This window comes from Macaca nemestrina, chromosome 17, assembly GCF_043159975.1.
Source record: "Macaca nemestrina isolate mMacNem1 chromosome 17, mMacNem.hap1, whole genome shotgun sequence".
Taxonomy (NCBI): domain Eukaryota; kingdom Metazoa; phylum Chordata; class Mammalia; order Primates; family Cercopithecidae; genus Macaca; species Macaca nemestrina.
In genome coordinates, this window is record NC_092141.1 from 91,950,349 (window position 1) to 91,966,591 (window position 16,243).

Below are 16,243 nucleotides of genomic sequence, written 5' to 3' on the forward strand. Positions count from 1 at the left end.
CAAGTGGTCTACTATGAACTTCTGCCCCTCTGCTAATAGTGGAGAGGCTGGAAGGAGACAAGGGCCAGAGAGGACAGCAGCCGGCACTGCTTGTACCACAGGCCCTGGTGGTCACCAGAGGGGAGGCCCCTGCCTTCTGGCCTTGCCTCTCTGCAGAAGGTGGCTGACTCTCCCTGGGGGCACTCGGAATGGAATGAGACTAACAGGCAATGCCTCTGCTGTTCGACCAGGGCAGACCCACCTTCCATCCACACACCCACCCCTCTGCAGAGGCCAGGAGTGGGAGGAGGCCTCTCAGACAAACTGCATCTCAGAACCATCAACAGCTGGCCCTGTCTGATCCCCTCTGGCCTCTCTCATCCCCACCCCTGCAGTGGAGTGAGGGCCATGACCCCGGGTCGCTGGATGCTTTATCTTGTCCTGTGTGCCGACTTTGGCCAGGTCGCCTACTCTCCTGTGTGAGGCCACAGCAGGTGTCCAGAAATGCCTTTCAGACATGCCCTGCACCCCAGCACCTCCTGAAGAAGCTCTTGAGGACATATCCCGGCACAGTGGTGGACCCAAGTCTCTGGCCTCTGGCAGGACACAGGAGGGACCGTGCACTCCCGTCACAGTCCTCGGTCCTTGGGCCCAGCAGGAGGAATCGGAGCCTGGCCGTGCCCCCTACCCCCACCACGTCAGAATCCATTACACCACCTACCACTGTTGTCACTCAAATGATGCTGTCACTTGAATGAAAGCCACATCCTGCCTGGAAAACATTTCCACACGCTCTGCCGCTATCTGTCCTTCCTCCCTTGTCTCTCGAGTTTGCAAAGGAAACACACCTGAGTTCAGGGACCAGGCCAGCCCAGTGCGTGTTGACACTGTCTTAAACAAGACTGTTAAAACTAGATGCTTCTGTAAAGCAACATGTTCCATTAGAAGAATGAAAAAGCAAACCACAAAACAGAGGAAGATATTTGCAGAACATTAAACCAACAAAGGTGAGCAGCCAGAGGCATAGAGGACTCCTACAGGTCAGGAGAGACGCAGCATGCAGTAGGCCGGTGGGGAACCCTGATGAGAAACACCGCCAGAGAGGAAAGAACTCCAGCATCCAGTGGACACGGGGTTGATGCTCAGACTCACACCTGAAACCACCAAGAGAACAGATTCCCCAAACTGCTGGTGACCAAGTGCCCAGCCCAGTGCGAGGGAGCTGTGCGGCTGGGCCCTCTGGCTCCCGGTGTGTTCCCAGGCCAGCCTCTTGGGGGGTATCATCCAGAGAAGCTGAGGACGCAGCCACACCCATGACCTGCCTTCCACTCCCAGGATGAGACCCGAAGCAGGGACTCCCACGCAGGAGGACACAGCGTCCTTGCAAGAGCAAACTGGGAACCACGGCCCACAGGCCTGGGTCCTGGCGTGGCCTCTGGGCGGGGTGGCGTTTGCACATGGGACATGGATCAAGTCCACAGCACACACAGCGGATGTGCACGCACCCCAAACACGTGGAGTGAAAACCAGATGCAAGAACACAGATAGTGGATTCTGCTCACGTGAACTACAAAAATAGGGTAAATTAGACTACGGTTTAGGGATGTGTTCACACACACGCCATGAGGGTTGGCCCTGCCAGGTGCCAAATGCATGTTCACAACCAACATAGAAAGATGGCATTTCATTCCTGGAAAAGCAGGATATAAACGATGTTGGGACAATTAGGTATCCAAATGGAAAGAAAAATTTGCACCTGTAATCTCTTTACCAAAAGAAATGCCAGTTGTATCAAAGATGTAATTAAAAAGTAGAAATCCCAGAAGCAAAATTGGACAATGTGGTTTTTTGAATTTCACAACCAGGAGTGACTGTCTCAGAATGACTCAAACTCCATAAATGAAAGTCATTTAATTTGATTATATCACAATGGCATAAATATAAAAATGTCAAATGGCAGAAAAATTCACAGCACGTCAGAGTTTTCCTTATGAAAATACTGACCAATAGAAAAACGGGCTAATGACAAGAATAATCTACTAAAAGGGAAATAAAGCAGTTCATAAATATGTGAGAATATGCTTTCCCTCCCTGTACGGGCACGAGGCAGGTGCTCCATCGCTGGTGGGGGTGGGTTGGCACAGCCGCTGCAGGTGGTGAACAGCAAGATTGGGGCTGAATGTGTGTGCCCTTTGACCCAGAAATTTTTAGAATTTATTCCACATAGAGCCACTTGAGCGAAATTATGTATATATACAAATACTCTAGCATTTTAAACAGTGAATGATTAAAAATGCCCAAAATGTACATCAGTAAGTAACTGTATCACAAATGCATGAAACATCCGTATAATCGAAGAGCGGGTGTTTTAGTGAGGAACGTGAACCTTGGGTTTCTCTTTACTATTCCAGCTAACGGTGGAGGAAGGCACAACAGCAGCGCCACAGAGGTGCCCTGAGACCCCCGAGGTGCTCCTGCCGAACGGAATCGCAGGGGAGCCTGAGGTGGCCTCGGTCTGACCACCTCTCAATAGGACGGAGCAGAACACGCAAAACCACAGGGCCCCGGTCGGCGAGTGCAGGATGCACAAGCCCCTTCTTTAGCTGAACTACGAAAAGAGCGTTGGCGTCGGGGAGGCAGAAAGAAAGGTCGTGTCGTAGAGGTCACACGGACACTGCCGGATTCCAGCAAGCAAACTTAACACATGAAGCAGTTTATAAGGCAATGAGGAAGATCTGAACATTGATTGGATATTTGGAATTCTGTGGTGGAATGGTGGTTTTATGGTCTTTTGAACGTTTTTATCTCTTTGAGATACATCAGGGAAACAATAATGGATGAAATTAGGTTAGAATGAGTGTCACACCCCAGCGTGGGGATTTGGAGGCGTGGAGGACACAGAAGGTGGACACGCTGGCTCCGGGGATGGGTACGTGGGGCTGGTTTCCCGTCGCTTTGCTAATACGGCTCAAATAAGCTGGAGATATCCCTGAATAGAAAGGTCACAGCAGCAGTAGAGCCCAGGGGCTCCAGTGGCTTCACACAGAATAACCTCCAATCTACATTATGCGAAAAGAGCAAGACATGGAACAAGCATGTGCTGTGAGGCCACACTGCCAGCTGCCCCTGGAAGAACACGCAAGACAGGTGACCGCGGGCGCTCCGGGCCCTCCAAGGACATGGCGTGTGCAGGACGAGGAGGAACCTCCTTTCCACGCTAAGCCCACTCCCTGGGAAGGGTTTTCACCAAGTGCCTTGGGGTTCACATGAGCGCCCCAAGGTGGTAGTGACACCACAGGTCACCATAACACACACAGTAACAGTTTGACGTATTGCGAGAATTACCACGAGGAGACATGGAGTGGGCGTGCTGCTGGAAGAGCGGCACTGATGGGGCTGGAGGGGGTTCCTGAAAAGTCGATCCTGAAAAGGCTGTTTCTGAAACACTAAACCAGATATTTGTGGAATTTGCATTTTGTAACTGCTTCTCAGAGCCTCCCGCTCACTCATCTAAATGTCCCTGGTAAGTTGGACAATGGCTATTCAAAGTTTTTCATTTACTTTGCTCAGATCCATCAGAGCAATCACTATCGATGGCGGCTACAGCCTTAGAAAGTGTCTTTCTTCAGTAAGACCTGAGAGTTAGAATGGCTCCCGGACCCATGGGCTGCAGAACGGAGGCCGTGTCAGCGCGAAAACACGAACCCCTCGTACACTGGCCTCAGAGCTCTTGGGTGACCAGGTGACCGTCAATGAGCTGTTGTATTTTGGAAGGAATCTCCTTTTCTGAGGGCCTAACACTGGACTTACAGTATTCCATAAACCATGCTGTGCCCAGATGTGCTACCACCTGGGCCTTGCCATTCCATTTCTAGAGCCACGGGCAGAGCAGATTTAGCCTCATTCTTAAGAATCCTACGATTCTCAGAATGGTGAGCACTGCCTTCAACTTAACCCATTTATGCCTGAGGTTGCAATTTTTTAAATTTTGCAGTCAGACCTTGGCAGTGACCTTAAGCAGAATGTAAACTCCCGCATGCTTAGCATTCCAATAATGGAACACTAGGCATAAATGGGTTTTAAAGTCACGGCAGCATTAGCCTCTGATAAGAGTCAGACTGTCTTTCGAAGCTCTGAAGCCAGGCATTGACTTCTCCCTACCTATGAAAGTCCTGCATGGTGTCTTCTCCAGTTCAAGGCTGCTTCCTCTACACTGAAGGTCTGTGGTTGAGCGCGGCCACCTCCATCGTGACCTCAGCAGGATTTTCTGGAGAGCCTGCTGCCTCACCTCACACCTATTACGGAGACGGCTTCTTTCCTTAAGCCTTGTGGACCGACCTCTGCTAGCTTCAAACTTTTGTTTGCAGCTTCCTCACATCATTCAGCTTTCACAGAATTGAAGAGAGTCAGGACCTCGCTCTGTATTAGGCTTTGGCTGAAGGGAATGTTGTGGTTGGTTTGATCTGTCAGACCACTAACACTTTCTCCCTATCTGCAAAAGGCTGTTTCACCATCATTCGTGTGTTCACTGGAGGACCACTTTTAATTTCCTTAAATAACTTTTCCTTTGCATTCACAACTTGGCTAACTGTTAGGCTGAAAGCTGGGCCTCTCCTGCCAGTCTTGGCTTTCAACGTGCCTTCCTCACTAAGCTTAAAAATTTCTAGCTTTTGATTTAAAGTGAGAGACTTGCAACTCTTCCTTTCACTTGAACACTTAGAGGCCACTGTGGGGTTGTTGGTTGACCTAATTTCAATGTTGTGCCTCAGGGAATAGGGTGGCCTGAAGAGTGGTGGGGTGGGGGGTGGGGAGCGGGGAGGGACAGCCAACCAGCAGAGCCGTCAGAACATTCACATTTATCAATCAAGTTCACCGTTTCATATGGGCGCCCCGAGATAGTAGTGACACTACAGGTCACCGTAACACATACAATAACAGTTTGAGGTATTGCGAGAATTACCACAAGGAGACGTGGAGACGTGGAGTGGGCGTGCTTCTGGAAGAGTGGCACTGACAGGGTTGCTCTAGTGGGGCTGCCACACGCCTGTAATTTATAAAACGCACAATGAAGTGCAATAAAATGAGATGTGCTAGTAATTGCCGAAAAGCTGTGCCCATGAGGCTCTGTTCACGTTCTGCTGCCTGGACTTGCATGAGTTGTGTGACAGCTCACCACAGGCCGGGCAGTACAGACCAACACATGCTGGCCTCACGGCTTCTGCAGGGCGAGAACCGTGACCCGCCCTGGTGTGGCGTGCTTCTAGCTCTCACGGGTGCCCCTGTCTGTGTGTTCCCCACAACCTCCCAACAGTACCGCTCGGGGCCTGGCTCACTCTATCAACCACTCACCCTTTGGTTATTTATCAAGAAAATGCAAAGCAAAAAAAAGCAGTGGTTGCAATCCTAGTCTCTGATAAGACAGACTTTAAACCAATGAAGATCAAAAAAGACAAAGAAGGGCATTACCTAATGGTAAAGGGATCAATGCAACAAGAAGAGCTAACTATCCTAAATATACATGCACCCAATACAGGAGCACCCAGAGTCATAAAACAAGTCCTTAGAGACCTACAAAGAGACTTAGACTCCCACACAATAATAATGGGAGACTTTAACACCCCACTGTCAATATTAGATCAATAAGGCAGAAAATTAACAAGGATACTCAGGACTTGAACTCAGCTCTGGACCAAGCGAACCTAATAGACAGAACTCTCCACCCTCAACCTACAGAACTCTCCACCCTAAATCAACAGAATATACATTGTTCTCAGCACCACATAGCACTTACTCTAAAATTGACCACATAATTGGAAGTGAAATACTCCTCAGCAAATGCAACAGAATGGAAATCCTAATAGTCTTTCAGAACACAGTGCAATCGAATTAGAGCTCAGGATTAAGAAACCCAAAACTGCACAACTACATGGAAACCGAACAACCTGCTCCTGAATGACTACTGGGTAAATAACGAAATTAAGGCAGAAATAACGAAGTTCTTTGAAACCAATGAGAACAGAGAGACAACATACCAGAATCCCTGGCACACAGCTAAAGCAGTGTTAAGAGGGAAATTTATAGCACTAAATGCCCACATCAGAAAGCAGGAAAGATCTAAAATCGACCCCCTAACATCACAATTAAAAGAACTAGAGAAGCAAGAGCAAACTAATTCAAAAGGTAGCAAAAGACAAGCAATATCAGAGCAGAAATGAAGGAGACAGACACAAAAAACCCTTTAAAAAAATCAATGACTCCAGGGGCTGTTTTTTTGAAAAGATTAACAAAATAGATTGCTAGCCAGGCAAAGAAAAGAAGAACCAAGTAGACACAATAAAAATCGATAAAGGGGATATCACCACTGATCCCACAGAAATATAAACTACCATCAGAGAATACTATAAACACTTCTACGCAAATAAACTAGAAAATCTAGATGAAATGGATAAATTCCTGGACACATACACCCTCCCAAGACTAAACCAGGAAGAAGTCGAATCCCTGAAAAGACCAATAACAAGTTCTGAAATTGAGGCAATAATTAATACCCTATCAACCAAGAAAAGCCCAGGACCAGATGGATTTACAGCCGAATTCTACCCGAGGTACAAGGAGGAGCTGGTACCATTCATTCTGAAACTTCCAAACAACAGAAAAAGAGGGAGTCCTCTGTAACTCATTTTATGAGGCCAGCATCATTCTGATTCGAAAACCTGCCAGAGACACAAGAAAAGAAAATTTCAGGTCAATACCCCTGATGAACATTGATGTGAAAATCATCAATAAAATACTGGCAAACTGAATCCGGCAGCACATCAAAAAGCTTATCTACCATGATCAAGTCAGCTTCATCCCTGGGATGCAAGGCTGGTTCATCATATGCAAATCAATAAACGTAACCCATCACATAAACAGAACCAAAGAAAAAGCCACATGAATATCTCAATAGATGCCAAAAAGGCCTTCAATAAAATTCAACACCCCTTAGTGCTAAGAATTCCCAATAAACTAGGTATTGATGGAACGTATCTCAAAATAATAGCTATTTATGAAAAACCCATAGCCAGTATCATATGGGCAAAAGCTAGAAGCATTCCCTTTGAAAACCGGCACAAGAAAAGGATGCCCTCTCTTACCACTCCTATTCAACACAGTATCGGAAGTTCCAGCCAGGGCAATCAGGCAAGAGAAAGAAATAGAGTATTCAGACAGGAAGAGAGGAAGGCAAATTGTCTCTGTTTGCAGATAACATGATTGTATATTTAGAAAACCCCATTGTCTCAGCCCAAACACTCCTTAAGCTGATAAGCAACTTCAACAAAGTCTCAGGATACAAAACTAATGTGCAAAAATCACAAGCATTCCTATATACCAGTAATAGACAAGCAGAGAGCAAAATCATGAGTGACCTCTCACAATTGCTACAAAGAAAATAAAATACCGGCTGGGCGCGGTGGCTCACGCCTGTAATCCCAGCACTTTGGGAGGCTGAGGTGGGCGGATCACGAGGTCAGGAGATCGAGACCATCCTGGCGAACACGGTGAAACTCTGTCTCTACTGAAAATACAAAAAAATTAGCCGGGCGTGGTGGCGGGCGCCTGTAGTCCCAGCTTCTAGGGAGGCTGAGGCAGGAGAATGGCATTAACCCGGGAGGCAGCAGAACTTGCAGTGACTGGAGATGGTGCCACTGCACTCCAGCCTGGGCGACAGATTGAGACTCCATCTCAAATAAATAAATAAATTAATTAATAAATTAAATAAAATACCTAGGAATACAACTTACAGGAGATGTGAAGGACCTCTCCAAGGAAAACTACAAACCACTGCTCAAGGAAATAGGACACAAACAAATGGAAAAAAAAAAATTCCATGCTTGTGGATAGGAAGAATCAATATCATAAAAATGGCCATAAAATAATTTATAGATTCAATCCCGTTCCAATCAAGCTACCATTTCTGGTTCTTCACAGAAGCAGAAAAAACTACTTTAAATTTCACATGAAACCAAAGAAGGAGCCCATACAGCCAAGACAATCCTAGGCAAAAAGAACAAATTTGGAGGCATCACGCTACCTGACTTCAAACTATACTGCAAGTCTACAGTAACCAAAACAGCATGGTACTGGTATCGAAACAGATATATAGACCAATGGAACAGAACAGAGGCCTCAGAAATACCACCACATGTCCACAACCATCTGATCTTCGACAAACCTGACAAAAACAAGCAATGGGGAAAGGATTCTCTATTTAATAAATGGTGCTGGGAAAACTGGCTAGCCATATGCAAAAAACAGAAACTAGACCCCTTCCTTACACCTTATACAAAAATTAACTCAAGATTTTTGTATTGGATTATTTGGATTAAAGACTTAAACCTAAAACCTAAAACCATAAAAACCCTAGAAGAAAACCTAGGCAATACCATTCAGGACATAGGCATGGGCAAAGACTTCATGACTAAAACAACAAAACCAACTGCAACAAAAGCCAAAATTGACAAATGGGATCTAATTAAAGTAAAGAGCTTCTGCTCAGCAACAGAAACTATCATCAGAGTGACAGGAATGGAACGGGAGACAATTTTTGCAATCTATCCATCTGACAAAGGTCTAATATACAGAATCTACAAGGAACTTAAATTTACAAGAAAAAAACAACCTCATCCAAAAGTGGGCAAAGGACATGAACAGACACTTCTCAAAAGAAAACACGTGTTCAAGAAACATGAAAAAAAGCTCATCACTGTTCGTTAGAGAAATGCAAATCAAAACCACAATGCGATGTCACTGGTCATTAGAGAAATGCAAATCAAAACCATGATGAGACACTGTCTCACGCCAGTCAGAATGGCGATTTTTAAAAAATAAAGAACAGATGCTGGCGAGGCTGTGGAGAAGTAGGAACGCTTTTACACTGTTGGTGGGAATGTAAATTGGTTCAACCATTGTGGAAGACAATGTCGATTCCTCAAGGATCTAAAATGAGAAATGCCATTTAACCCAGCAATACCATTATTGGTATATACCCAAAAGAATACAAATCATTCTATTATAAAGATACGTGCACATGTGTGTTCACTGCAGCACTATTCACAATAGCAAAGACATGGAATCAACCCAAACGCCCATCCATGATACACTGGATAAAGAAAATATGGCACATATATACCATGAAATAGTATGCAGCCATAAAAGGGAATGAGTTCATGTCCTTTGCAGGGACATGGATGAAGCTGGAAACCATCATCCTCAGCAAACACACACAGGAACAGAAAACCAAACACTGCATGTTCTCACTCGTAAGTAGGAACTGAACAATGAGAACACATGGACACGGGGATGTCACACGATGGGACCTGTTGGAGGGTGGGGGGCAAGGGGAGGGAGAGCATTAGGACAAACACCTAATGCATGCAGGGCTTAAAACCTACATGGCAGGTTGACAGGTACAGCAAACCACCATGGCACAATGTGGTAAACGTATGTAACACACCTGCATGTTCAGCACATGTATCCAGAACTTAAAATTTTTAAAAAACTACTCACCTCAGCCCCCTGCAGCCAACTGGACTCCCCACGCTTGGGGAAAAAGGCTGCATTTGGAGCCCGAGGTGCCTGTCACCTGCCCACCCCAGGCAAGGGTCGTTCATACTCAGGGGCTTTGGACATCCCCGGTGCGGCCACCTCAGTCCATGGGAGCTAAAGGTCCTGGCCTTGGCCCCTCAGACATGGCACCGTAGGGTCTCGTGCTTTGCAAGTTTCTAACAAATGTTGGTTTTACAGGTATTTAAAGACAGAAGAGAGACCAGAATCCATCCCCTTCACACCCTCCAGCTGCCTCCTGTTCCCAGGGCGGTAGCCACCACCTCACAGCCCGGTCTGTGCCTCCAGCTGCCTCCTGTTCCCAGGGCGGTAGCCACCACCTCACAGCCCGGTCTGTGCCTCCAGCTGCCTCCTGTTCCCAGGGCGGTAGCCACCACCTCACAGCCCGGTCTGTGCCTCCAGCTGCCTCCTGTTCCCAGGGCGGTAGCCACCACCTCACAGCCCGGTCTGTGCCTCCAGCTGCCTCCTGTTCCCAGGGCAGTAGCCACCACCTCACAGCCCGGTCTGTGCCTCCAGCTGCCTCCTGTTCCCAGGGCGGTAGCCACCACCTCGCAGCCCGGTCTGTGCCTCCAGCTGCCTCCTGTTCCCAGGGCGGTAGCCACCACCTCGCAGCCCGGTCTGTGGTGCCGCTGTGGACAGCTGTGGCACCTGTCCCCATGCCCACCATCGGCTGGGTTCTCATCCCAGGCCACACAGTCATTGCATGGCAGGGCAGGCTGTCCACGTGGCACAGCCCGAGACCCGCAAGCCCCCCACGGCCAAGGGCCCCACACTCACCAGCTTCACGCAGATGACGAAGGGTGGCCGGGCGGCTCGGAAGTGCAGGATGGGGATTCGGGGCTTGGGTCTTTCCTGAGAATGAGAGTGGCCATCAGTCCTGCCCGAGCTCGGCTCTTCCCAGGAGAGACGCCCTCAGGTGCACGCAGCCACTGAGTTGCCTCACACAGGAGCCAGGGCTTGGGCGGCAGCCATTCAGGGCAGGACTCCAACCCCCACCACCCCTGCTTGACACCTGACTGCAGAACGGACCAGGGTGGGCTACCCCAAGGCCCAGACCCACGAGGGACAGCAGGGTTCTCCCCCAGGGGATGGAGGCTGGGCTCCCTGGAGGCCCCGAGGAGCTGGCACAGCCCAGGTGGACTCTGCCAAGGGGGAAGGCTCTGGGCAGCTGTCCCTCAGCCCTGGAGCAGGTGGGTGACCCCAAGGGTGATGCCGTGCGGCCCTGCACACCTGAGAGTCCTCGTGGCAATAGAAGCCTTTCCTGATCTTGTTCTCGTCCACGTCACAGAAGGCCACCACCTGGGGACAGGCACAGAAGTCACAGAAGGCCACCGCCTGGGGACAGGCACAGAAGGGCAGCTCTGGACAGGCCGAGGCTGGGGCCTGTGCTGTGGGGCAGCATGGGGGCGGGGCAGGCAGTGTTGGAGGGTGGCAGGGTGCCCACCTTGCGCTGGCTGGCGGCGGTCAAGCTGCGGTACAGCCGGCGCCCCTGCTTGCCGGCGTTCCAGATGGTGAAGGCTGCCCAGCGGGGAAGGGCCTGCTCTTCCAGGAAACGAACGCGGTGGGTCCAGATGGTCGTCCTGCAGTGGAGAAGAGGGTGACAGGCAGGCCGGGGGCCCCAGAGATGCACACAGATGCCAACATTCAGGACGTGGTGTGTGCTCCGCTGACGCTGCCAGTGGGGTGGACACTGGGCCCAGGGCCTGAGAGACTGGCTGTCCTAGTCAGGCCACCTGCCCCAGCTGGATGTAGCCACATGCCTAGGTGGGGACCCGCCCCTTCCATCAGACCCCAACAGGTGGGGACAGACGAGAAGCTGTCACTTAAGAATCTAGAAGGTTCTGGAAGGCAAAATTTCTGTAGGACGCAGAGGACTGGACTTGACCCAAGTCAGTTTCCCAGAGAAACCTGTGTCCATAAGGGCACATGCGACCATCCCATAAAATCACACTTACACATGATCTTCTGCCTCAGGTCACTGCCCCGAACCCTGTCGCTCCCCTGGGATCCTGGTCTCTGTTCTTTCTGCCTCTGCTGTGACAAGCAGACCCCAGGTTGCTGTCCTGGGAGCAGGCTCCTTCCTAGGACCTGCTGCTCTGCCCCATCGCTGCTGGGCCCTTCCCGTCCCACCCTCTCTCCTCCCGCCCCAGCCTCTCCCCACATGCCCCATCGCTGTCAGCTGCCTGCCTGTGGGCACCTCTCCCTCGAGCCTGCTCCTGGGGCTGCCTGGGCCAACCCCGTATCAAAGGCCCAGGAGCTGGAGGGGCTAGAGGGGCTCGGCAATGCAGAGGCCAGCGGGGCCAGAACGGCCTGGGATGTGTCCCAGACACCGTCCTCCCCAGCTGCTGTGAGGCAGCCATGCTGAATCCCTGTGCCCGGCAGACCCTGCCCTGGCCGAGTCCCGGGATGCCCTCTGCTCTCTGTCAAGGGAGCTGTGTCCGTGGGAGCCTCCTCCGGGACGGGGTCTGGGCCATGCCTCACTGGGTCTCGGACACAACAACGCTGGCTGGTGACGGGCCTCCCCTGAGCAGAGCCCTTGTGGGTTCAGCCTCGGGATCGGGGCAGGATTCGTCCATTCTACGATTCTGCTGCTGCCTCCACCTCCCAGGATAAACTCTGACTCCTCCCCAACCCTGTGGCACCCCCTGTTTGCAGCAGAACCGCCACAGGCAATGGGATGGGGGGACATGGGGTCCCCTCTGTCAGCTCAGGGGGCTGCAGGGCTTAGGCATGGTCAGGGATGTCCTGCCTGGAGCCACCTTTTCCTCCCCACCCTCTGCAGCCACCTCAATAGTCCTGACCCCGCCTGGGACACAGGAAGATGCGTGTCCCAGTGACTTGAGGACACTGAAGCATGTGTGCGCGTGCGCACACCGTGTGGGGTGTACGGGGCGCGCGCACACCGTGTGGGGTGTGCGGGATGTGTGCACACTGTGCATGCGTGTGTACTGAGTGCATGCATGTAGTGAGTGCATGTGTGTGTACATGAGCACATGTGTACAGTGTGTGCAGGTGTTCAGAGTACATGCCTGTATGTACTGTGTGGATGTGTGTACACGCATGTGTGCACGCGTGTGCAGTGAGGGTCTGTGTATGCAGTGTGAATACATGTATGCAGTGAGCACACGTCTGCATGTACTGTGCGGCTGTGCGTGCTGTACGTGTGCGTGTGGTCTGTGTGCATGTGCAGTGTGTGTGTGCGTGTGCGTGTGGTCTGTGTGCATGTGCTGTGTGTGTGTGTGTACGTGTGCGTGTGGTCTGTGTGCATGTGCTGTGTGTGTGTGTGTACGTGTGCGTGTGGTCTGTGTGCATGTGCTGTGTGTGTGTGTGTACGTGTGCGTGTGGTCTGTGTGCATGTGCTGTGTGTGTGTGTGTACGTGTGCACATGGTCTGTGTGCATGTGCAGTGTGTGTGTGCATGCTGTACGTGTGCGTGTGGTCTGTGTGCATGTGCAGTGTGCATGCTGTACGTGTGCGTGTGGTCTGTGTGCATGTGCAGTGTGTGTGTGCGTGCTGTACGTGTGCGTGTGCATGTGCAGTGTGTGTGTGTGCGCGTGCTGTATGTGTGCGCATGGTCTGTGTGCATGTGCTGTGTGTGCGCACGTGTGTGTGTGCGCGCGTGTGTGTGGGCATCAACCTGGGCGAGGACAGCTCCTGCAGACGACTGCGGGGACTCGCCCACCAGGTGACACAGCCTCGCCGGGTTTCGCCATCTTGTCCTCAGCAGCCCCCGTCTGTGGGTGTCTCTGGGGGGACGAGCCTGACCCTCATCCAGCGACATCAGCTCGGGGGCCCCATGGGGTTCACGTGAGAGGAAAGCAGTCAGGCTCCAGAAGGAAGCAGCCGGCCTCTGTGGCCATGGGTGGCACGCGAGGTGGGGGAGCCTCTGAGACCGGCCTCCTTGACGGCCCCTTGTCTCCTGGGCTTTCCTAGGGGTCTCTGGTCTGAAAACGTTGGCCCATCATAGGAAGATAAAATTTAGAAGCAGCCATGATGAAACATCTGCATTTGGTTCATTTTCATTTTTCACATTTAAAAAAGTTCTCATTTAATCAGGGAGAACAGCTCCCCAGGGCCCCCTGTGACTTTCTTTTTACATCCTCAGAGGAAGCTGTGGCCCCGCCCAGGCACTGGGAAAGGTGGAAACGCAGTTTATCCCAAAAGCACAAGTCAGCATTGCTGGAAATGTTGCAAAGGAGCTGAAGTGTCAGGGACACGTCACAGCACAAGGAGGCAGCCATGGTACCAGTGGGCATGAGAAGGAAGAGGAGTGTAGATGGGGGAGAAGGAAGAGGAATGTGGACGGGGGAGAAGGAAGAGGAGTGTAGATGGGGGAGAAGGAAGAGGAGTGTGGACGGGGGAGAAGGAAGAGGAGTGTGGACGGGGGAGAAGGAAGAGGAGTGTGGACGTGGGAGAAGGAAGAGGAGCGTAGATGGGGGAGAAGGAAGAGGAGTGTGGACGGGGGAGAAGGAAGAGGAGTGTGGACGTGGGAGAAGGAAGAGGAGCGTGGACGGGGGAGAAGGAAGAGGAGTGTAGATGGGGGAGAAGGAAGAGGAGTGTGGACGGGGGAGAAAGAAGAGGAGCGTGGATGGGGGAGAAGGAAGAGGAGTGTGGACGGGGGAGAAGGAAGAGGAGTGTGGACGGGGGAGAAAGAAGAGGAGCGTGGATGGGGGAGAAGGAAGAGGAGTGTGGACGGGGGAGAAGGAAGAGGAGCGTGGACGGGGGAGAAAGAAGAGTGTGGATGGGGGAGAAGGAAGAGGAGTGTGGACGTGGGAGAAGGAAGAGGAGTGTGGACGGGGGAGAAAGAAGAGGAGCGTGGATGGGGGAGAAGGAAGAGGAGTGTGGACGGGGGAGAAGGAAGAGGAGCGTGGACGGGGGAGAAAGAAGAGTGTGGATGGGGGAGAAGGAAGAGGAGTGTGGACGGGGGAGAAGGAAGAGGAGTGTGGACGGGGGAAAAGGAAGAGGAGCGTGGACGGGGGAGAAGGAAGAGGAGCGTGGATGGGGGAAAAGGAAGAGGAGTGTGGACGGGGGAGAAGGAAGACGAATGTGGACGGGGGAGAAGGAAGAGGAGTGTGGACGCGGAAGAAGGAAGACGAGTGTGGACTGGGGAGAAGGTAGAGGAGTGTGGACGGAGAAGAAGGTAGAGGAGTGTGGACGGGGGAGAAGGTAGAGGAGTGTGGACGGGGGAGAAGGAAGATGAGTGTGGACTGGGGAGAAGGTAGAGGAGCGTGGACATGGGAGAAGGAAGAGGAGTGTGGACGGGGGAGAAGGAAGAGGAGTGTGGACGGGGGAGAAGGAAGAGGAGTGTGGACGGGGGAGAAGGAAGAGGAGTGTGGACGGGGGAGAAGGAAGAGGAGTGTAGACGGGGGAGAAGGAAGAGGAGTGTGGACGGGGGAGAAGGAAGAGGAGCGTGGATGGGGGAGAAGGAAGAGGAGTGTGGACGGGGGAGAAGGAAGAGGAGTGTGGACGTGGGAGAAAGAAGAGGAGCGTGGACGGGGGAGAAGGAAGAGGAGTGTAGATGGGGGAGAAGGAAGAGGAGTGTGGACGGGGGAGAAGGAAGAGGAGTGTGGACGGGGGAGAAGGAAGAGGAGCGTGGACGGGGGAGAAAGAAGAGTGTGGATGGGGGAGAAGGAAGAGGAGTGTGGACGTGGGAGAAGGAAGATGAGTGTGGACTGGGGAGAAGGTAGAGGAGTGTGGACATGGGAGAAGGAAGAGGAGTGTGGACGGGGGAGAAGGAAGAGGAGTGTGGACGGGGAGAAGGAAGAGGAGTGTGGACGGGGGAGAAGGAAGAGGAGTGTGGACATGGGAGAAGGAAGAGGAGTGTGGACGGGGGAGAAGGAAGATGAGTGTGGACGGGGGAGAAGGAAGAGGAGTGTGGACGGGGGAGAAGGAAGAGGAGTGTGGACGGGGGAGAAGGAAGAGGAGTGTGGACGGGGGAGAAGGAAGAGGAGTGTGGACGGGGGAGAAGGAAGATGAGTGTGGACGGGGGAGAAGGAAGAGGAGTGTGGACGGGGGAGAAGGAAGATGAGTGTGGACGCGGGAGAAGGAAGAGGAGTGTGGACGGGGGAGAAGGAAGAGGAGTGTGGACGGGGGAGAAGGAAGAGGAGTGTAGACGGGGGAGAAGGAAGAGGAGTGTGGACGGGGGAGAAGGAAGAGGAGTGTGGACGGGGGAGAAGGAAGAGGAGCGTGGACGGGGGAGAAAGAAGAGTGTGGATGGGGGAGAAGGAAGAGGAGTGTGGACGTGGGAGAAGGAAGATGAGTGTGGACTGGGGAGAAGGTAGAGGAGTGTGGACATGGGAGAAGGAAGAGGAGTGTGGACGGGGGAGAAGGAAGAGGAGTGTGGACGGGGGAGAAGGAAGAGGAGTGTGGACGGGGGAGAAGGAAGAGGAGTGTGGACATGGGAGAAGGAAGAGGAGTGTGGACGGGGGAGAAGGAAGATGAGTGTGGACGGGGGAGAAGGAAGAGGAGTGTGGACGGGGGAGAAGGAAGAGGAGTGTGGACGGGGGAGAAGGAAGAGGAGTGTGGACGGGGGAGAAGGAAGAGGAGTGTGGACGGGGGAGAAGGAAGATGAGTGTGGACGGGGGAGAAGGAAGAGGAGTGTGGACGGGGGAGAAGGAAGATGAGTGTGGACGCGGGAGAAGGAAGAGGAGTGTGGACGA

At 52.0% G+C, this 16,243-nt stretch overlaps 1 protein-coding gene and 1 pseudogene across 1 annotated transcript in view; both read right to left on the reverse strand.

Annotated features, from left to right (window-relative positions):
* Window positions 1-16,243, reverse strand: part of LOC105469355 (UDP-GlcNAc:betaGal beta-1,3-N-acetylglucosaminyltransferase like 1) — a 144,825-nt gene that overhangs the window by 15,494 nt on the left and 113,088 nt on the right. Inside the window, exons 14-16 of the mRNA XM_071081935.1 lie at window positions 11,030-11,305; window positions 10,816-10,884; window positions 10,363-10,437 (exon numbers count right to left, since the gene is read on the reverse strand). Of these exons, the coding sequence (XP_070938036.1) occupies window positions 10,363-10,437; window positions 10,816-10,884; window positions 11,030-11,305 (420 nt within the window). The remainder of the gene's footprint in view (window positions 1-10,362; window positions 10,438-10,815; window positions 10,885-11,029; window positions 11,306-16,243) is intronic.
* Window positions 3-6,678, reverse strand: LOC139359269 (uncharacterized; annotated as a pseudogene).